The sequence below is a fragment of the Sinocyclocheilus rhinocerous genome, unplaced genomic scaffold (genome assembly GCF_001515625.1).
Source record: "Sinocyclocheilus rhinocerous isolate Xijiao unplaced genomic scaffold, SAMN03320098_v1.1 scaffold534, whole genome shotgun sequence".
In the NCBI taxonomy this organism is placed as follows: domain Eukaryota; kingdom Metazoa; phylum Chordata; class Actinopteri; order Cypriniformes; family Cyprinidae; genus Sinocyclocheilus; species Sinocyclocheilus rhinocerous.
The window spans coordinates 2446749-2469981 of NW_015646352.1; the positions used below are offsets into that span (position 1 = coordinate 2446749).

Sequence of the window (23233 nt, forward strand, 5' to 3'; positions counted from 1 at the left end):
GTCACTTTTGATCAATTTCATACATATTGACTGAATAAAAGTAAGCTTACTACTGTACATACTGTATATTATAGTTATAATTAATTTATTATTTTTTTAAATAATCAAATAATTGTAATGCATTTGAAATAATAATTAAATGTCCCACTTAAACTTATGCTTTATTATTTTTGACAAAATAAATAAATATATAAATAAACTTAAACATACAAAAATAACACAAAGGATAAAACTATACAGTAATAATTAATGTTGGATATTATTTAAGATAAAATTGGCAAATATTTTCAAGTGTTACAATTCCCTTTAACCTCATTACAGTGACAATTGCAACACTCTTTAATTCAGTATGATTATATTTCTCATTCTAATTCTTAAGTATTAATAGTATAGTTACTTTTTGCCATTTAAATGTCTTCTATTAAATATATATTAGACAGATGTGTAGTTGTTTGTGAGTTATGAAGGGATTTATGTAAAAAATTGCAACTATTCTAACTCTTCAAAAAATTCTCAAATGCTGTCGCAATTTTCCAGACGCTGGTCCCAGCAAGCCAAACATGCTGCCCTTTCCCCCCACACATCCCTGGACAACAGCAGGACGCACACCCTCCAGCACTTGAGCTTGTTATCCTCTTAGGGCCGATGACTTCAGCAGCTCAGACGAGCTGCACTAGTTTACAGGAATGGACAGGTGTGTGTGTGTGTGTGTGTGTGTAAGAGAGAGAGATCAGTCGCTGGTTAGGCCTTTTTAGTTCAAGTTGTTGGTAATCATGTTCCCCATTCTTTCCGCTAGCTGTCAATTTGTGCTTTTCGGTTCAGCCCCTGAAATGTTAACGCTATTACTTTGACAGCAGTTTTGTGTGTGTATCACCATCTGAAGGGCCCGTGTGAGCTGGCCAGTGTGTCTTTTCCAAGTCAGGACTATGCATGATGATATTTTAATACCTGCTGTTAAATTTAGCTCTCACATGGGGAGGGGGATGAGAGAGAGTTTTTCAGAGGGCAGAAAAACATTTCTGCTGCACAATGTTTTCTTCATGGTCTCATGGCTGAAAGAAAAATATCTATCTATAATCTGGTATAACACAGCACTAAAAAAAAAAAAAAAAAACATTTATAAAAATCAAATTCAGATTACCTGTTGCTATGAAGGAGAAAACCCTTTTCAGTGACAATTGTAACACTCTGAGATCTTTCATTTAATTCAATATTATTATACTTCTCATTATAAGTCTTACAACACAATTACTTTTTGCACATATAAATATCAACGTTTCACTAAACGATTAGGTGAATGAGTTGTTTATTTGGTAAACACTCTGATTCAGTGAACAAGTTGTTCCTTCAGTCAACACTCCAACTGAGTTGTTAACTCACTAATTATTTGGACTGTTTCATTAGGTGATTTGTCAGATCGATTCAGAACACTTTGAACATCACAAAAAAGTAGCGCTGTATTTTATAGAGAACAACACAATATAATATCCATCCATTATTTTGTGACTGCAAGTTCTGAAATACATTGAAAATCACACTCAAAGCATATAATTATTTTGCTATCTGCTGAATATTATTATTATAATGAAATCTCCTCGACTTTGATACCATCTCCTCTGGGGTGATACATGTATTAGTTCAGGGTTAATCCAATGTTACATCTAGCATTAGTCCAGGGTTATTTCCCTGCCTGGATCAATACAAACGGGTGGATTAGTGTTCACAGAGAAATGGAGGGCTAGCGGGCACAAACCATAGTGTCAAAAGGCAAGCAAAGTGTACATACTGCATTCACAGACAGCGGCTTTTACAGTGAGCCAGATCTGCTGATGTGTGACTGTCACTGGCTGCAGTTGACAATGGGACAGAGTGCATTGTGGGAAATAAGATTAGCTGCAGAGTGTTCTGGTCTGGTAATGTCACTGACTTGAACATGGTGAGGTCAGTAAGTGACAAAATGATAAAACGAGGGATTAAATAGAAGCAAAACAGATGAAAAGGAAAGGAAAGCAAGTGTTCTTGCTGTTTGCAACTGGTATTAACATGCATAACCTGTATTAATTTACTTTTAAAGGTGCCTGTACATTTAAAAGCCTTGTTTTAGGTCAATAATTATTGACAAGTAAGCCAAAAGGCATCAAATTAATGTTTTTGTGAAGAAAGATCATGTGACACCAGTAAAGATCAGATGCATCGCTCCGGGTCACCTTTAGCTCAAGCTGGGTTGGACAGCTGTCCCTCAGTCAGGTAGCTGTCAGTCAGACATCCGTCCAACCCAACACAGCTGTTACAAGCAGACACTACGCATGTCTTCGGGTCACTACAGCTATGTCATGTGTGCCACCTTCCTGCAAAGCTGCACTTGACTTACTGATCCAAAAGCTCAGAATAGATAACGAGCTAGTGTTGCTTGTCAATCTATCACCTCGCTTCTTGAATTATACAGATAAAAAAAAAACTTGTTTAGACTGCTGAAAATAAAATAAAATAAAATAAAAAAACATATAAAATGATTTTCATATAAAACATTTTCATATAAGATAATAGGTTAAGATTAAAATAAAACAAAAATTTAATAAAAAAAAACTTTTATTTTGTTTATATTAATTAATTTTACAATTATTAAAATTGCAATTATTTTCACATAAGAATAAAATAATAATGAAAAGAAAATGAAATAATAAAATGAATGAACTACAAAAAATAAAAGATCTAAATTATTTTAATATAATAAAATAGGATTATAGGTAATAGATAAAAGGTTTAGATTAAAATGAATTTGAACATCGTAATTATTTTATAAAGTATAAAATGATATAATATGTTATAATTACTTTAAAATGATTTTAAAAAAACTTATTTTCTTTTAGATGTTAGAAGTCAGTTTATTTGAACTTAGGGCTCAGTTTTAAATTAATTGACCAAAGCATAAAAGATAAAATGTAATCAAAGTTGACCTAATTTTTAATATATATTTTTTTAAATTGAGCACAATTCATCAAAGCTCTAAACAGTTTTCTAAAGAAAAAGTTTATACAATCGTTAAAAAAAAAGTTATCTAATGTAACCATGGACAAAAAATAATACAAATATTTAATATAGCCTAACATTGAACTTTGGCATGATTGATGAAAGGATTCAATGAAAACCCAATGGAAAAAAATCTAATATTGACCAATTTATTTCCCACTGAACATTCTATTTTACTCGGATATCCATCATATTACGGAACTTTAATGCAATGCAAATTCAGTATTATCTTACTAATAAGATAATATGAACAGTAATATCAAACATGGCTGGAGTAAAAATCCGTAGAGGAATATTTTGAAAAATTGACTGTAATTAGACAGCTTACAGATGCCATGAAACAGCAAATAAGAGTGTGATAAAAAATGGGTGACAAATGTCATATACAGTGGTGACCTTGGTTTCCCACGGCAAATCAGAAAGAGAGAGAGAGAGAGAGAGACCTAGATTTAGGGGTCATCCACAGTTCACAGACTCTTTTCAGGCCCGGAATGGAGTCACAGACCAGAATGAAATGGAGAATGAAAGGATAAACTGATATAGTGACACAAAAAAAGGAGGAAAATACTGCAGAGGATAGATGTTGAGATGATACTGCTGAAGTTTGCGGGAATAAGAGTGGGCGGAGACGGTGGGGGCGTGTCTTACCGTTGTAGGAGAGGCGGGGCTTGCTCAGACACATAATGAAGTGAACCTCCATCTCATTGGATGCCACTGATTTGGAGCAGACAGGACACTTGAATCCTGGAGAGGAATAAGGAAACAGCATTGTCAGAACTCTTGAAGCAGCAAGAAGCCAGCGGAATGAGCTGTGACAGTGATGCAGCAGTTTGATAACTGCCAATGCCATAATCCTGCGCAACATGTTTCTGTTGCCCTGCTGCAAATGCATTAGCTTGGCTTTTAGTATATTGACACAAAGCTTTTTTAACTTAAACTTACATTTTATAAACACATACATCAATGTCACTTGTTCAGCAATGTCATTATGACATCGGCAGCTACATGTTAGGCCGGTATTAGCAAACAAACAGACTAACATATGAGAGCATTGCCATCAAGTTACACAGTCTAATAATGCATAAATGGCTGATATTAAAATTCAATATTTCATGGGACTGGTAAGATTTTTTCATGGTTTTGGAAGAAGTCTCTTATGCTCAACAAGGCTGCATTTATTTAATAAAAAAAATACAGTAAAAATAGTAATATTGTGAAATATTATTACAATTTAAAACATTCTGTGAAGCTGAAAATTCAGCATCATTTCTCCAGTCTTCAGTGTCACATGGTCCTTCAGAAATCATTCTAATATTTGGTGTATTTGTTGTTTTCTTATATTTGGTGCTCAAGAAACTTTTCTTATATCGATGTAGAAAACAGTTTTGTTGATTAATAATTTTGTGGAAACTGTGATATTTTTTTTTTCAACTGTGAGAATATATTCTTTTATAAATATAAATGTCAAAACAACAATTTATTTGAATTAGAAAATTTTTGAATATTTTGATTAATTTAATGCATCCTTGCTGAATAAAATGATTAATTTCTTTAAAAAAACATTACTGACCCCAAACATTTAAGCAGTAGTGTAAATTCAAAATAGAAGACTAAAAATTTAAATCAAGTGAATTTAGGCTTCACAACATCTACAGTATGAAAAATGAATGGATATTAATTTTGATATTTGCTAAAAATTACATTTAACAGCGTTATTAAAAAGATTTACTTCATTTGAGCATTACATGATGGAAAAAGTAACAATTTACTATTCTAGGAAATGAGTATTGCACAATTGTATATTATAAAAAAAAAACTCTAATATCGGCCAATATGGTACCGTTAGATCCAGATCCAGGTCTTAAATTTATATTATTTTGAAAATATTCAAATTTGCCTTTGAAAATTATATATTTTGTATTGCAGTGGGGCATTTTTGTAGTTGCATTTTTGTAGACCTCTATTCACATGAACAGTAGAAACAGAAATGTAACTATTTAGTCATAATTTGAAGTGCCATATTTAATTTTTTGACAGAAATGAAAACAAGGCTGTGAGGGACAGAAGTACAGTGTGCTCAATGGATTGCTCAGCTGACAAAATCAGTAGACACAAACTCCATAAAATAGTTTTGAAAGTTGTGAGTTGGTGAAAATTACATGATCTGGGACCTTTATACAGTGCAGTCCATTGTAAAGACTGTAAGTTGATCCTTCACAGCATCGTTTTCATCTGCATTAAATTCAATATGGCGTCTAACTTATCTATTACAGTATGTCTAACCAGTCGATTATGCAATAAACCACAACACTAGCATTAGCAACCAATGGGAGCTTCCGCTAACACCCTGTCCTCTGACATCAACCGAAGGCCCGTAGGGGAAGATAGAAAGAGAGAGCCATTCACATATTAAGTCCCACTGAGCTGGGCTGTGTCCTTCATAAACACAGACGCAGCGACAGGACATTGAGACTCTGTTTGGCACCTTACATCCCACCGTTAAGCCCACAGGCCTTGTTTTTAGACAGACAGCAAAGCCTACGGGCCTTTTCGCATGATTCGTAATGTTTTCCATTGCATTGAACTCTAGGGTGAAAAGTGGCAACTAAAGTGTTGTTCCTTCGCAGACTTTGATAAATGAATTCACATTCACACACTATATGAAAACTTGCCACATCAGCATGGCTATATAAAACAAGTTTGGGGACTTCCATTGGAGAAGGCGCAGGTGTGGTTTTGAAAGTGTACTGTACATGAGGGCATGGCCTTGCCGAAAAGACTGGGATACTACAAGTTGCTCTCAGTATTCATGAAGTTTAGGAATAAGCACTGAATAGGAAGCCGTTTCACAATTGCCTGGAGGGTGGATTTTTAGAAATTGTAAACATAAGAGAAAAACCTGATTGGATTTCTGCCGAGAGAAGCTCTCTGTGTTCATGATGTGGAATCTTGGTTTGAGGGGAGCATTGTAAAATCTAATTAACAGCAGTTTTACTCTATTTCAGTGCTTATGCTGATAATTATTTAGAGTGAAGACAGGTTGTTTGCCCTGTGGGAGCAGCCTGAAACATAAGCTGTATAAGATCTCTGGTTTACTTTAGAATTTTGTTTATATTTATTATTTAAATGAGGTAGAAAGCAGCAATTGCATTAAAGAAAAATAGTTCATCCAAATACACAAATTCTGTCTTTAATTATTCAAGGATGTAATCATGAATTATTGTCAAGTAATAAATAATTATTGTCACACAGTCATCAGTAGGAAAGTACAAATCAATCAGTAATTCTTCGGATCATATGCCTGCAAAATGTGTTTATGAATATATGGAGTTACATTATAGCTGTTTAACTTCCAGTGCACATGTTCTTTTCTTGAAGAAAAACAGTGAACAAAAAACTGCAAAGAAGTCTTAATAGTTATTAAAATATATATATATATAAAAATATGCAAACTACTGTTTAAAAGTTTGGGGTCAGTAAGTTTTTTAACATTTCTTTCTTTTTTTAAATAAATTAATATTTCAGCAATCTTTTAGTCAGCAAGGATGCATTAAATTGATCAAAAGTGACAGTAAAGATATAAGTTACAAAATATTTTGATTTCAAATAAATGCTGTTCTTTTGAACTTTCTATTAATCAAAGAAACCTGAAAAAAAATCTATCACTACTTTAAAAAAAATGTGAAGCAGCAAAACTGTTTTCAACATTGATAATAATCAGAAATGTTTCTTGAGCAGAAAATCAGCATATTAGAATGATTTCTGAAGGATCATGTGACACCGAAGGCAGGAGTACTGACACTGAAAATTCAGCTTTGCCATCAAAGAAATACATACATTCATTCGTTCTGTCTTTTTACCAGTAAAGCGCCATTCACACATCACTTTCAAAATAAATTCTGTGATCTCTTAACGTCTGCACCTCCCGATGTTGTGTTTGTAAACATGGAGGGGTAAACGCGGTCAGAGTTACACATCCATTTTCTTTCTCAATTGTTTCCCTTCACCTAAGCCATAAGCAACTATGTTTACAAGGATACTTGCAGAGCACAATATTTCAGGCACAAATGTGCAAGAAGTGAACAGAATTCAGTGTTCACGTGCATCTGCGTGGCTCTCACCATGTCTACACTGGACGTGAGTGGCACGACAAAATACAATGAGTGAACCCATTATAATCAGTGATGCTGTCACTGGATGCGGTGCGGCACGACAAATCCCCGTCAGTAAACTGATGCCGCGTTCTCTTTATGACGTACTGACACAAAGTTCAAATGATTGGCAACGGTCGCTTTGTCGCGTCCAGTGTAGACAGACTTTGGGGCCGTTCACATGTTGCGCCTAAAAACGCGTTGGAAAACGCCAGTCACGCCGCTTTCTCCTTCTTTCCAAAGCGCTCAGGAGCTTGCTCTTTCGTGGCATCTGCCGTTTCTAAGCAACCGTGACCTGCGCTCTCCACGACGACGCGGAAGTTTCAACAAAGGATTAATGAATTTCCAGCACTGAAAATCCATTGCAGTAGCTCTGCTAATAAATGTATTTACAATGGGTATCCCTGTACAGCTGCCGCGCCCGGTGTAGACACCGTGTCTGTGTGTGAGCAAAGAAAACAATCAGTATAAATATAACGATCAGTAGCCTATACTAAACATCGCACATCCTGCGATGTGACTATCGCGGATGCGCACATCGCGATATCGATGCTGAAACGATATATCGTGCAGCCCTAGTAGGAACGACTTCACAGTGACACGAGATCTCACGGACGAGATCAAACGTGACTAGCGAAGAAAAACAAATAGAGGACAATCAACGTTGTCAGCTGGCTCTCCTGGCGCGCATTCTGTTTTACAGTGAAAAACAAAGTATAAAAAGAATATGGGTGATGTTCTCTGCTTTCATGGCATGTTTGTGGCTGCCAAGTTTCAGCTATAGAAGCACGCAATATCCGGTAGGTGACGTTTGCGCGCTCTCATTGACTATCGCGGGTATCACGTCAGAGGCAGCCTGATCAAGAGTCGTAAATATCAAACATGTTTTGTAATAAAATTTGACTTATTTTATTACTTCACACACAGTATTTTAACTTAACCGCTGCAAGCTATGCTCGTTTTCTTTTGAACATGAACAGATTTGCTGGTACGCAAAACAAGTAGGCCAACAGGAATTCCTTAAGCTTATTGCTGTTACTGTGGCAGCCAACAATAGCACAGCTTAACCCTGTGCACATTTTTATATTTAGCTATATTTAAAAAGTTTCTGTTTAATTAATTCAGTCGATTTTTTTTTACATGTTGCGTCATCTGCATCAGAATGTTATGATTGGCCCAGAGTAGACGTCTTACGTCAGCGCGTTCTGAACTCGTACGTGCTCATACTGCATACACACAGAGCACATTACCAGTAATTTACTGGTAATGTTAGAACGTCTCATACCGGTAAATTGCCAGAACGAATTTACCAGTATTTTTGAAAAGGTCCTGTTCACACATGATCTCTTAACAGTAATTACCAGTAAAGACTGTATGTGTGAAAGGGGCTAATGTTGGCAGGCCAGGCCACATAAAAATATTAATTACTATCCCAACCAGAGAACTGTCTTCAAAAGTATCTACGCTTGTGTTAAACAGCAAGAAAAATCTGCAAATGAGTTTGGAATGACCTAAGGGTGAGTATTGGGGTGAGAATTTTTGGGTGAACTTCAATGAAAGAAAGGTGCAGATAGTCTAAAGAACAAAAGTAGCCATGCCAGGAAAACGAGTGAGACAGAATAAGAATGCAAACAGAGCCAAAATGCAAGTCAGGAAAAACACGGCACAAAGTAAATCTAGGGACGAAGACAGCTCCATCTGTCAGTATAACCCAGGTTCGATACTCTCCGCCCCCCGACTCTTCACTTAGCGCACACCCAAATCTCCAAATCCCACCCCAGGAACCCATGATGATGCCTGACCCAGTTTTCCCTAGGATGCTATTTTCAGGCATTCCTTGGGGACAGATGGAGAGAGAGAGCGAAAGAGAGAAGGAAAGAAGACTGAAGTGGAAAACGGAGGTGTGGAAATCTCTGACAGGGATGTCCCATCTCCTAAGAGGTGTGATTCACTGAAACAATGCTACTAAAGGGGGGCAATGGGGTTCCATCTGTCAACACACAGAACTCCAGTCGCACATGCGAGAGAGGCCAACTGTCTCCACAACCGCAAGTATCACATGGCACCGAAAATATCAACAGCAGCTCACCGCAGCAACAAACAGACCAGACGTCTTTCATGCCCAACCAGCCATAATGACAATGAGCTTATGAGATCAAGTCATTAGACTTATTAAACTTATTTGTAAATTATCTCAACTGGCCTCATCCAATTGGATTGTTGCTCTCCAAGAGCTTTTCATGTCAAAAATCTTAATCTCATCTTCACGTCATTCTGAACCTGTATGACTTTCTTTGATCTTTGTCTTGATTGCTGCTTTTCATGTAATAACAATGAATTGGGACCGAAGCTTTCAAGCTTCAAAAGGGATGAAAAAAATATAACAGAAGTGGTCCATAGGACTTGTACACTATTACTAATGTTTTCTGAAGCAAAACGATTGCTTTGTGTAAGAAACTGACCAAAATTGAAGTCATTTTTCATTGATAATCTTTCTCCAGTAAGCGGTTAACTCACTGAGACTGATTCATTGAGTCAGTGAATTGAACTCAAGAACCGAATGAGTCCAAATAGTGAACGGATCATTCAAACTAGTTTTTTTAACTCGATTAGAAGCCAGTTGACTAAATATTTAGAGTATATAGCACATTTAAAGCAACAGAAGTTGCTGCACAATGTAGAAAAATGAAAAAATTGTGTGGGAAAAAAATGTATATCATAAAAAAGACCAAATTAAACCAAAATAAAAATAAATAATACAACTTTACTAACACAAATGCAGATAAGAAGTTATATATAAGAATAAAAATGATTAAAGAGAAGGAAAGAAACAATCAATTATTAAAAAGAACAATTTGAATCGGACAATGTAACTTTTCTTAAAAACTGTTGAGAAGATTTTTTGTGACAAATTTCAGTTTGCTATGACTTCATGGACTATGGACTACTTTTATGGTATTTTACCTTCCTTTATACAGGTAAAAAAATGGTAGCACTTTATTTTACAGTCCTGTTCCGCATGTGCATATACTATGTACTTATAATAATAGTACGGGTAATAACTAGGTACTAACCCTGAACCTACTCAACTGTAAGTCGCTTTGGATAAAAGCATCTGCCAAATGAATAAACGTAAACGTAAATGTAAATGTAACCCTAAATCTAACCTTAACCCATGTAGTTACCTTATATTACCAGTACTTTCTTAGTTAAGTACACTGTAAGTACACGTAAGTACAAGTACTGTAAGATAAAGTGCAACCAAAAAAACTCCATTCATTGTAATTGAATGGAAAACAGTGAACTTGTGCAAAATTTGGATGAATAAATGTGAATAAATAATGGCTTAATTTTCATTTTTGAGTGAACTGTCACTTAAATATGAATTCAGATGCCAGGCAGCATGGCTTGAACCTTTGTAAACAGGGTTGGGGCTCTGATGAGGGGAAGAGTCTATGTAAAAAGGCCAGAATAGAGCCATTGGCCCCTCAGTCAGTGAAATCCTAAAGGCTGCTGGGAAGACCAGCTGCTTGCTCTCACAGTGCGTGGCTTAATTAGACACTCTATTGGTCTTAATGAGCTCTGGCTCAAGTCAGGACATTAATGGGAGACTGAGCGTTTGGAACTTTGTGTGTATTTGTGGGTTAATTGCCACTGTTGTGTGTTTTAGTGGTCAAATGGGACAGTTAATAGTCACAAAGACACTTTAACTTGAATTTACCCTCGATTACAATCAGTTTACACCTTAAAAACTTAATTTCTTTCAGTTTGGGAGGTCTTGTATAGTTGTTTTATAGTAAAGTTGTCCACTATATGTCCTTCATTTGCAGCACCAATCAACATCCGTAAAACAATCTCGCGACTCAGAGAGCATCTCGTCATGCTGTCTGAAATAGAGCCGTTACGCTCCGCACCTGTTAAAGTGTCCCCTGGCTCTCGTCCTTCGAGCTGATGCATTCCTCAAGCAGAGCCGACTGCTCCGTCTGATATCCATGCATTTTTGATGATACCTCCGCATATAGTTCTTGCTCTGTTCCCCACGGCCGAAGATGAAGAAGTCAAAAAACTTAGACAGATGCTCATGCCAGACTCCTGCTAACCAAATTCCCATGACTCACTGACAGTGTTGCACTGTAGAAAATACCTTTTTTTTTTCCAAAATTGAAAACATGGGACCTTATTAAGTGTATCAAGTCAAAGAAAAGCAGGCAAAAGTAAACATTTACGAAAGCAATTCAAAACAAAGGCAATACTAATAACATTTTAGTGTTCTGCTTTTCAAAATGTGCTAATTTTAAATATATAAAACAGATTGCTATATACAATTATAAAAATTTGCTATCAGTGATAAATAGTCTACAGTATAGTCACACTGTCACGTTTAATTTAGCTAGAGATGAGAAAAATATAGGAATAAAAATTCAAAATGAAAATAAAAAGTTTTATATATATATAATAATTATTAATAATATATATATATATAATAATTATTATAATAATTAAAAACTATTAGATAGACAGATAGATAGATTTTGCACCTTTGTTTTCATTTGCGATAATAACCTTAATCAACACTCAATCAAAGTATTGATCTGTGTCTCTTCACAGGGTGGCTTGAAAGGATCAGTGTTTCCTAAACAGTATTCAAACAAACCGGTTGATTACAATGAATGAGGCCATTTGCAGACACCAGCGATGCTTAATCAGTCAGCGGCAGCATGAGTCTGTGAAAGACTCAATGATTACATCACAGAACTGCATCAGGAAGGACCCCGAAGCACGACTGACAAACTGTTTGAGACGTCTTAATAAATCCACCAAGTGAACTGCGCATCCAGTTTGCTTTCTAGACAGCTTGAACATTAAGAATACACTGATATATAGGAATGTATCATGATGTTTCAAACAAAAGCTATGAAATTAACCATAGCTACTTGTAAAGACAAACAGGCCTGTGTACAAGCAGGAAACAATGCATGACTCAGCAGAAAACCACACACAAAAACAGGTCAAACCCTTAAAAGGTGTTAAGCGCCTCAGGGTTGATTAGAAACCGCAACTGGCCAGATGACGATGACTTCCTGTGACCATTCATTTGTCATAACGCACAACAGCTTAGCGCGGTACACACATCCATCAATGCAAGCAGAACCTTAAAGCTCTGTTCCAGTCGCCAGCCTCTTTTCTTACAAAATATTGATCTGTAAAATATATAACTACTCTGGGGACATAGTGAACCATCTCTAATGCTGAAGTCAGAGAGCTTGGTGTTTAATGTCTCATTGCCATTAAAAGTCCCGCCTTTCAGTTAATGCTTGACGAGCAGTGCTAATTTCTCCCAGTCTGACCTTCATTCGGGTTTATAAAAGGACGACACAGCTGACGCACATCTGCACTGATACAATGGCAGTACTTCATTGTCTGCTCTTCTTAGGTGAGGTTTCTGTACATTGTCCATCATACAAAGACTCTGACAGCAAATACAAAGAAGAGAGGCCATTTAAACAGATACAGGTCTGTGACAGAGAATATCCAGCAACAATTTTTTCTCCCAACCAAAGAATATATATCCATCTATCTAAACAGTGTTCGGTAAGCAATGGATGTTATTATAATGGAACAAATAAGTAGACAAACAATAGAATCAATATTCAGACATGAGCTTTTATGATATAATGTTTAAAGTGGGATTTACAAGCCCAAGACGTCATCATAATTCCTTTTTTATAGATTCAATATGTGTGATATTATGTTCAGCGGTATAACTGCCATATAGTTTATTATATTATAAAACACAGATATACATAATATACATATAAAAATAGATAATAAATGTTAGAATATACAATAAATAAATTAGGAATATAGATATATTTGCATATATTAACAATATATTATATCATAATGGATAAACATAATTTATAGGCCTATGTGTATTATGAAGGCTATATACTGTATATATATATATGCACTTTTAAATATGTTAAAGCACATAAAATACTCTTGTCAACTACATATCAAAATATGTATGTACACAATATTTTGTAAAAATGTACTCAAAAAATATTTGAAAACTCAGTTTAACTCTGAAGTTCTGACCAAATGGGTTGTCAGCCAAATATTCACTAACAGTTACATGAGGAATATTGTTAATTTATGCACAGTTAAGTGATTTTGCAAGTATGAGAAAACATAGATAGTCGTAGATATAAATACATTTGGAATATAGCCATATAACAATATATCATATCATAAATTAATGAACATGATGTATAGGCCTGTATGTATGACAAGACATGAAATATATAGATATGAATAAATAAATAAATTAAGGATTTTTTCAAATTAAAAATATAATTTTTTCTCTACATACATGATTACAAGATTCAACATTTTATTTTACACAACGTTTGGTAAAAAAAAAAAAAAAAAAATCACTCAAAAATATTTGAAAACTTTTTGCTCTGAAGTTCTGACCAAATTGGTTAATTATTCACTAAAATCCATGACGAATATTGTTAATTTATGCACAATTAATCCATTCTCCAATTATGAGAAAAGCACATGGGATTTAGTAATTTTCTGGTTGGTTTGTATATCACTTTCATCAATGGTATACTTGTATTATTAGTTCAACACTCTGAAAGGAAAGAGCAGAGGGAAAAGGGGAGGAGTGCTGGATAAGAGAGAGACAAGGACGTAAACATGGTGACACAGCACTGTCGAAGGAGGGAAGAGAGCGAGCGAGCGAGAAGACAGCATGACAGCTTCTTTTAAAGTAGTGCCCATCAGGACAGTATTACTGCATCTGCATGCCGCCTCACTACAAGCAGCTTTGCCGTTTGAAGCCTCGGATTCGAGAGCAGACAAGTCAAGGGCATTCCCTGTCACTAGGTGCGAAGGCGTTGTGTATTAGCTTATTCAGCGCAAGTGTGTTTGTGTGTGTGTGTGCAAGTGCCTCCATATCTCTTTGTAGGTTACACAAAAATATCAATTTTAAGTGTTTATGCTTTACAATCCCAGAGGAAATTTGAATTGCTCAACGGCTGCTGTTTCACAGCTCAGGAGCGCTTCATTTCATGTCAGCCCCACCTCAGATGTTTCTCCTAAAATATTTTACACAAATAAATTATAATTCATTATATAAAAAAGGACAGAGCCATAAAATAATTGTGAATACTACAGATCTGATCATTTGGTCCAGGAAGAATGTGACCAGAAATATTTTAAATGCAGACTATTATGATTGGTGTCTTAGCAAATCTGAGCACAGTTTGAGATATTGTTGAAATCTCTTTTGAACTCTAGAAAATACACATGTGAGATTACTAGGGATACAGCTATATTAAAATTATGGCCGCTACTGATAAGCCGATAAAATTAAACATTTTTTCTAAATAAATATCCATACTACCATTCAAAAGTTTGGGGACAGTAAAAAAAACAAAACAAAAAAAAAACTTTTAGTCAGCAAGGATGCATTAAATTGAAAGTGACAGTAAAGCCATTTATAATGTTACAAAATATTTCTGTTTCAAATACATGCTGTTCTTTTGAACTTTCATTAAACAATCCTGAAAACAATGTATCATGGTTTCCACAAAAATATTAAGCAGCAGCACAAGTGTTTTCAACATTGATTAGGGCTGAACGATTTTGGAAAATAATCTAACTGCGATTTTTTTTTACTAATATAGCGACTGCGATTTAATATGCAATTATTTTTTAAAGCTCTTTATGTTCTGTATTATTCAACAAAGACAAGCTATAAATCATTGTATAGTATGACCATAGATATTAGATAGATTAAACATAAATGTTCTTTTCTGTAGGCCAGGCCTATATGTTAAAATGAAATTAGGAGATGCATGAATTGATATGAATGACATTTTTATTTAACAACTACAATCACAGTACATTGACTGATTTGTTGAACTTCCAACCTTGTAGACCGACAAAAATATTGTGTAGTCTGAACCCGGCATTACTCTCGCGTGTCACGTTTTTTCATATCGCGATATTATCGCAAATGCAATTAATCGTTCAGCCCTAACATTGATAATAATAAATGTTTCTTGAGCACTAAATAAGCATATTAGAATGATTTCTAAAGGATCATATGACATTGAAGGAGTAATGGCTGCTGAATATTCAGTTTGACATCACAGGAATACATTACATTTTAAAATATACTAAAATAGAAAACAAGTATTTTAAATTGGAACAATGTTTCACAATATCACCGTTTTTACTGTATTTTTTGATCAAATAAATGCAGCCTTGGGGAACATAAGAGAACATAAAAAAAAAAAATCTTTTGAATGTAGTGTAAAGAAATACCAAAATCTAAAACCAAAGAGATTTGCTAAAAGTTACATTTATTAGTGTTATTAAAATATTAACGTTTTTAAAGATTAACTTTAAGTGAGCATTAAATGACGACAAAAGTAATCTAAATGTAAAAATAGAGGAAATGTGAAATATCTGTCAACGTCGACCAATAAAACTAACTAAATAAATAAAATATTTACATGTACAAAAGATATAATGAATAAGTTCTATAAATTTGAAGGCACTATTTTATTCAGGCTAGTTTAGCCGGTACTGGTGTGACAAGCCATGATGTTCACTACAATAATTGCCAGTTTACCAAATAAATGTTGCTAGTTAAGCTACTCAGGAAACTGGGTCAGGGACGCCAGCACACCAACATCCAAAATATAACATATGGAAAATAATTCCAGATTTTGGAAATTACACAACTTTCACTTCTGTCAGTCATTCAGTCTGTCAATCAGTCAGTCAGTCAATCAGGCACTTGTTATCCACCAATTACAACAATCTCAAATGTATTAGTCTGTCACTACATAATATACTGTAAGAATGTTAAAAGACACAAACGCATTTAAATGCGAAGCACACAGAGATACAGCACATGAAAGAAACCGAAAGCAGTAACAAAAACAAATCAATATTGCATGTTGTTTTCACCGCTTATCAGCTCTCAAAGAACACTGTCTGCAAGGAGGCTTATTGTGTCTTGACACCAGCGGCGGCGGCGGTGGAGGGCCATCTGAATCACAGCCTCCGACGCTCCTGAATGGAACGGCCAGGATGCCCATACATGGGTGCAACCGTGTTCACATGACATGAGAACGAACTCTCCTCAACTAGTTTCAACTTATTACCTTCAGTGGGAAAAGAACAGCTGTTTCCATGGCAACAGCAGAATGAGATGGAGGTAATGACATGGAGAGGGAGAGGAGTGTCTTTGAGTGTGTTTATATGTGTGTGTGGTTATAGATGCAGACATACTGTTTACCTCTGTAAACGTCCTGATTACAGGATGTTGTTTTGGCCCTTGAGAAAAGACGGGGGTATATTTTTCTCATCAATAGCATGTGGACGAGCACGTAACAATGTGTAAGGTCACAAAAGACAAGGAAGTGAGCACACAATGTCAAAAAAACATCGTAAAACTACATCCCAGAAGTCCCTGGGATGACACAAGCCGCCCTTGTGCTTGTCACAGGTTTATCTTAAGCTGGTCTCCACTGTATAATGGCATGGTTTGGTCGCCGCTCCATGGAAACTGTTGTCATGGCCTCCACTAGGCGCTGCTAATTTGCCAGTCGTTTGCACTAGCAGCTCCTCCTTCATTGAAGGAGCTCTGGCAGCGGTCATTCACAGGAGCCGCTACATGCAGGAAGTGTGAGTGACGGGGCTGGGGGAAATGTCTCTCTCTTTCTCGCTCTCGCTCTCCCTCCCTCTGGGTCTCGGTGAAATGAGTGTGCGAGTGTTGTGGGGGTGGCAGGCTTGTTGAGGCCGCATGTAAGACTGAAGCCTGAAAACAGCGGTGGCAAGTGACAGGGTTGTCACAGCAACAGCCGACCTCCTTCAACTCTGCGGTATGTGTTGAAGGTATGCGTTCCGATTCACATGGGCGCTACGCAGTGTACACTGCTCCTTATATGCACTGAGAAGGGGATATGTGTAGAAGTTCAAACTTGAGTTCAGCAGAATAGGGGTTGAGTATAATGACAGAATATATATACTCCCCAATATTTTTTATGAATGAATATTGAAAATCAATACTGAATGAATATATAAATATTCAATATAATATTTCCCATTATTTTATATTATATATTCTTTTATATTATATCAAAATATATAATACTTACAATAATACCCATAAATACCCAAAACCCCTAAATTTAGACCCTCAAATTTATTCTCATAAAAATTTGAAAAAATATAGTTTATTTACATGTTCAATGTTTCTCTATGTAAAATTATATATATATCAAATTGACTATTCATTTTTTTCATTCGATTTTTTTAATTACATAAAAATGTAATTGCCATGTATAATTTATTTACATGATCATATTCAATATATATATATATATATATATATATACACACACACACACACATATATTCTCAAATTATTAATAATTCAGAATACTCTAAACTCCTAAATTTAGAACCTCTAAATCTACAGAATGTTTTTTTTTTAATTACATAAATCCTATTTGAAAACAAAAAACAAAAAAAGTTTATTTACATTAAGACATTCTATATATTTATATATGGTACACAAATGATTTACAAACCCCTCATTTTAGCTGGACCCTCAACTTTTTTCCCTTAAGATGGCCGAAAATCCTGTGAAGTGGAACACAACCTGTGTATCTGTGCATACGTGCATGTCTGATTTTGTTTTTGAGACTCTGTGTCTTGCTTTTGTGTCAGTAAGATGCAGCGCAAGTGTATGTGCATCTGTGTCTTTGCATAAATGAATTACACTCTGAGCTAAGAGAGAGAGACCAGTGAGGCAAAGAAACAGCAGAAACAATTTGAGAGAGTGACCTATATTTCTTGAATACTGCTGCCAGACAGATCAGCACAGATGTTCCACAATCCCAACATTCCTAAAAGACTTGCCACCAAAACCAGCACCGTAACACACTATTTTGGTTGCAATTAACGTGAAATGTTGATGTTGACTTAAAATGTCATCTTAAAGACTTCCGTTGTGATATGAGGGCTGCTTTAAAAGCAGGAAACATGCAGCAGTGAAGGCCAGTGAATGATTACTCAGTTTTCTAATGGGTGAGCAATAATGATTAAACAGCACTTTTAGCAGAGCGATTACTGTTGCTTTTAATCTGCTTGCATGCAGCAAACAGGTGAGTGAAAGCCTCAATGAGTTGACCAGCCTTCAACACAGACGCTACATCTCTAACATGAATGAACCAGCTTTGAAATAAGCAAACTAGTTACAGTATGTAAAGACTGACATGACAGCACAGAATTTAATTTATTATTTCGACAAAAAGATTAGCAAGAAATACCACTTTCTAATTGGAAATTAAACACAGTTACTAACACAATGAGCCTACAATTAATCGGAACAACTTCCTCTCAATAAACAACTATCAATGAGTCAACTTTAAATCACCAGCATGCATACTCTTTAAATAAAGGCAATTATTGATGATTAGTGGTGCTTGCTAAGAAAAACATCACAACTATGCTCATACTTAAATTTCCAGCCCATTACTCATCCCACATGTTTGTGCTACGAACATGAATGACATCACAAGTTGTGTGGCTTGTTGAGGAGAGTGCTACTTTTCTAAGCAATCATATTCTCCCGGTAGGCAATAAAAAATTACATATCATAGGATCAGAATATCAAATAAACTTGAGGACATAAGAACATTCCACCGTTTACATTTTGCAGTTACTGTAAAAAACATGGATGAAGTTTGACACAGGAGATAAACGAATAAAGCAGGTAGGCTTAAAGTTCTCTGCAATGTGTTGCAAGTAGGCCAGCCACTCGTTTAAACAAAAATTCTGTTTGCCTAGTGAGAATAAACAGAATTTACTTGTAACACTGATTGAATCCAGCCTCATTCATGCCTTGTGGAGCCTGTAGGGGGTTGAGCTCTACAGATAATATAAGCTCACCGCTTACTTATCAAATCTATACAGTTATAGTTTCTTTTGAAAAGTCTAACAACAAAACTGTAAACCATACATGTGCAGTCATTAATTAAAGGTGAGGTTTCTGTGGCACTGGCTGAATCGAATTGAAAAAAAGAGAGTGTCAAACAGGTTTCCTGAACACTCCATCCATCTGCCATTGGCCAGCCAAACAGATAGTCCCACCGTGAACTCCATTGGACAACCATTGGTTGAGCTAATGTTTCTGTTGCTAGTTAGGATGCTCAAACCAACAGATTACTGTCTTAAAATACTGATATAGAATAAATATGTAGCTTTCAAGTATACTGGTTGTGAAGGACCATTTTATTACAAAATAGAGTAAAAAAAAGAATTAATGTTTTGTTTAACAAATCTGTTTTTAACAAATCCAACTGTTACAGTACAGTATGACTTATTTTCTTCTGTGGAACACAAAAGAAGATATTTTGAAGAATGATTTTGTTTTTGACACTGTATATGGACAGAAAACCCCAATAATTTTCAAAATCTGCAATCAAAAAATTCAATCATCTGCTTTTGTCTTCCACAGATGACAGAAATTCACACAGGTTTGGACCTACATGAAAGTGAATAAAAGATTACTAAACATTACTATCTCTTTAAACTACATTTACTCTGCAATGAAATTGCAGAGTAAATGTATTCACATTTATGCAGCTTTAAATTATAGATAAACTGGGCTGATATGAGTGGGTATGTTTAATTCAGCGTTTCAGATGAGTCTTTCCCATTTCATTAAGCGTTTGACATGAGAATATACCTATTTACTAAGTCTTACTTTCAAACACAGGGGAACAGGCAGTACTTTGCCTAGAACCGTTTCCCCTCATGATCCCTGAGCCCCACCCTTCAGGAAGGCACCTGACCTCTCTTCTGTTCACTGTGACATTCATTAACTCACAGTAGCAACCTGGCAACCTGTGGGTGATCACTGTTTAGAAGCCAAATCACACACCATGACATTCAAGGCTGAACGCCTCACCTGTTAACATGAGCTACGTTCCCTGATAATGAGGGAAACCTCATTTGGTGTCAGTGAAATAACATTTAAGGAAAAAAACGGAGTCGAATTGTTTACATCTGGCAGGTTTCCTTTGGAGGCCACATTTGGGGCTTGCTTAATGAGCACTGAGGGACTGAGGCTGTAAGGCATCAGAGCGCTGCGGCTCAGGCCTTGACAAGCCCAGTAGTGGTGTTTTAGTCGTGAATGAATCGTTCTTGTTCACTTCCATGTGCTGACTCATATTTCTGTCTCTTCCTTTAGATGGAAGTGACTGTCCTAAAGGACTAATATAGCATGAATATGTAGCTTTCGAGTAGTGTTTGTGAAGAGCATTTTACTGGTTAAACAACTACTGTATGCATCACTGAACAAGTCTGAACAAGATTCAGAGCAACAAAGAATGAGACATTTCATTGAGAACAAACTCAATGAGTCGCGAAAGATAGACTGGGCATCTATGTTTATTTATGCTGACCAACTGACTATTGTTCACTTATGCCGAGTTCACACTGCACGATTTTCAGACTCGTCGGATCGCCGTTGTTTTCACACTGCGTGACTATCTGGGGTAGCATTCAGTTGCTGCTGTGTTCACATTGCAAGATGGATCGGTGACAGGGGGTTTCACACTGCATGACTTCACAATAGGAAGAATCAGGGATTGGGTGTTCTGCAAAGAGAGTTGGAGGTAAATAATTTTGCAGTAACTGTTATGCTGATGTTGTGGCTGGTCAAGCAAATGTTTGTGCTTGTTTCTGTATGATATAATTGTTCATATATCTATAAAAATACTGATATTCTGGTCTATAGCCTAACTCCTCCCCGAACTTCCCTCTGCCCTGTATCTTGGTCTCTCATTGGCTGTAGGTCATCGCCTATGTGTTTTTCAGTCAGAAATCATTGCACACAGCGTGATTGTGAATCGCCGACAGCAGATATCTAGCATGCCAAATATTTCGCGGGCGTCGGCGACGTGTCGGAGATTCCCTCAGATCGCCCTTTGATAATTCACACTGCGTGATTGTCACTCGCGTGAACCAGCACCGATTTGCCTCCGATTTCGGGCATTTGTCGGCGATTTCGCAAAACCTGTCGGCGAGTGAAAAATCGTGCTAAAATCGTGCAGTGTGAACTCGGCATTAGTTTGTCAAGTGAGTTAATCAAGAACTCAATGAGAAGAAAAAGGTGCAGACTATCTATGAATATGTTGACTTATATCCAACTGTGGTTAAAATAATGTACTGTACTGGAACTCAATTTACTTTGTTTATTATTGTTATGTTTTGAAGCTGACAAAAATGGAGGTAAAAAAATTATGTTTTTTTACGAATCTGTTCAGTAATTGATTCAGTGACTCTCGCACACAAAAAATAAAAAATAAACTTGATAGTGGCCACCTACTGACATCGCCAAACAGTCGCTAAACAAACCAAATCTTTTGAGTGAAGTGATTCAAAAGATTTGAGTCATTGTCATTAATCAAAATCCCTACCACAGTCGCAGAGAAATATTGTGGTTCGAGCTAAACGGATGATAACCATTGAGTCCCCCTCCCTTTGTAATCACAAGCTAATTGTCCCAGTAAGATTTGGCAACCTGGCTTATTAACGTCGATTCGCACCAGCCGAGTCCAGCCGTTGGTCAGACAGGTCTCGTGCGCATTCCCCCTCCCGCCGGCGCGAAAACTGGAGCAGCAGCGTGCCCTCAAGTGATATTCCGTACTACATGTGGTGGCATCGATGTAGCTTTGTGCCACTGCGCCCTGTGTTAATGCTTAAGTTATCACTTACCGCTATGGGCGCTAAGCCATCGGGGCGCGATGTGCAGGGGCAACGTGTCTGCCAACGACGCCCGGGACCCCAGGTAAAGCATACCGTCCGTGTGGTGCCCGCCGCCCGTTTCTTGGTATCCATTCCCGCTATGAGCGGGATCCGAGCCAGACACCCCTCCGGCTCTGTCCGAGTCTGTTCCTCTGGGGGTGTAAAACCCGAAGGGCACCGTGGCGCTATGATCTATGCCCATCCCCGCCACGGAGCTCACCGAGCGGTAGGCTATATATAACAAATATAAGGCATGCTGATAGATAATTGCAATATACAACTAAATAATATGCAATACAATCAAATAAACTTTCAGTATGACAAAGCATCTATCTCTGCTGTATTATACTCATCGCTTGCAGTAAATCAATATATTATGCTTATTAATATTTCTGCATTTATAAATTATGTATGGACCACATCACTAATAATATCATAGTGTGCATTGCATTAAACCTACTTAAATCTTTTAAGTAGACATGATCTTGTAACCAGGACCATAACAACCACAGACACTGATGTAAATTATTACATTTGGTTCCGCAGGGGCTATTTAAAACTAGCATATGATAAAATATATGATTATTATATTATTTCCTACTGCCTGCCTATCTCACAATACAAAAACATTTTAGTTAAAGTAGTCTATAATGTGTTCAGGACACTGAGCAATGTCACACTGTGGACCATTTTGAGTACTATATAATGTGCACAATAAATAAAACCATAATTTATGTCCAGAAAGATGAAATAAAACAGAGTACCAAGTCTGTTCTGTAAATTTGGCTGTGACCTTTAGAACTGATATTCTGTCTTTCCTCTTTAAAAGAAGACATTGACCTGGTATTGCCTTATGGTGAACTTATTTTTCACATATTTGTGCTGTAAATCAAAGTGGATTTGAGTATATAATGTCATTTATATGAAGATGAAGAGCACAAAAGTGTGTGGCAGTCCAGATAGAGATAATATATTAACTGGGACCTTTAAAGAACAGGGACACTCTAATTAAGAACAGAACTGACTTGCAGTTACAATACAAAAACTTAAAATTTCATTAAGTGTCCGCTTAATTTGTGTTGTAAGCATCTTTTGAATTTACAACATACTAATAAGATGTTAATATTATAATTCTCTTTAATGACAGGCCACTGGTAAACTATTGTTATGTTTAGATGAGACTATTAATGGAATGATACCCAGTTCTA

At 36.3% G+C, this 23233-nt stretch overlaps 1 protein-coding gene across 1 annotated transcript in view; it reads right to left on the reverse strand.

The window, feature by feature from the left end:
• The window catches only part of LOC107707515 (E3 ubiquitin-protein ligase znrf1-like), a 29262-nt gene extending 7016 nt beyond the window's left edge, over positions 1 to 22246 (reverse strand). Inside the window, exons 1-2 of the mRNA XM_016511574.1 lie at positions 21996 to 22246; positions 3679 to 3774 (exon numbers count right to left, since the gene is read on the reverse strand). Coding sequence (XP_016367060.1) covers positions 3679 to 3774; positions 21996 to 22227 — 328 coding nt within the window. The 5' untranslated portion in view covers positions 22228 to 22246. The remainder of the gene's footprint in view (positions 1 to 3678; positions 3775 to 21995) is intronic.
• Between the last annotated feature and the right edge of the window lie 987 nt (positions 22247 to 23233).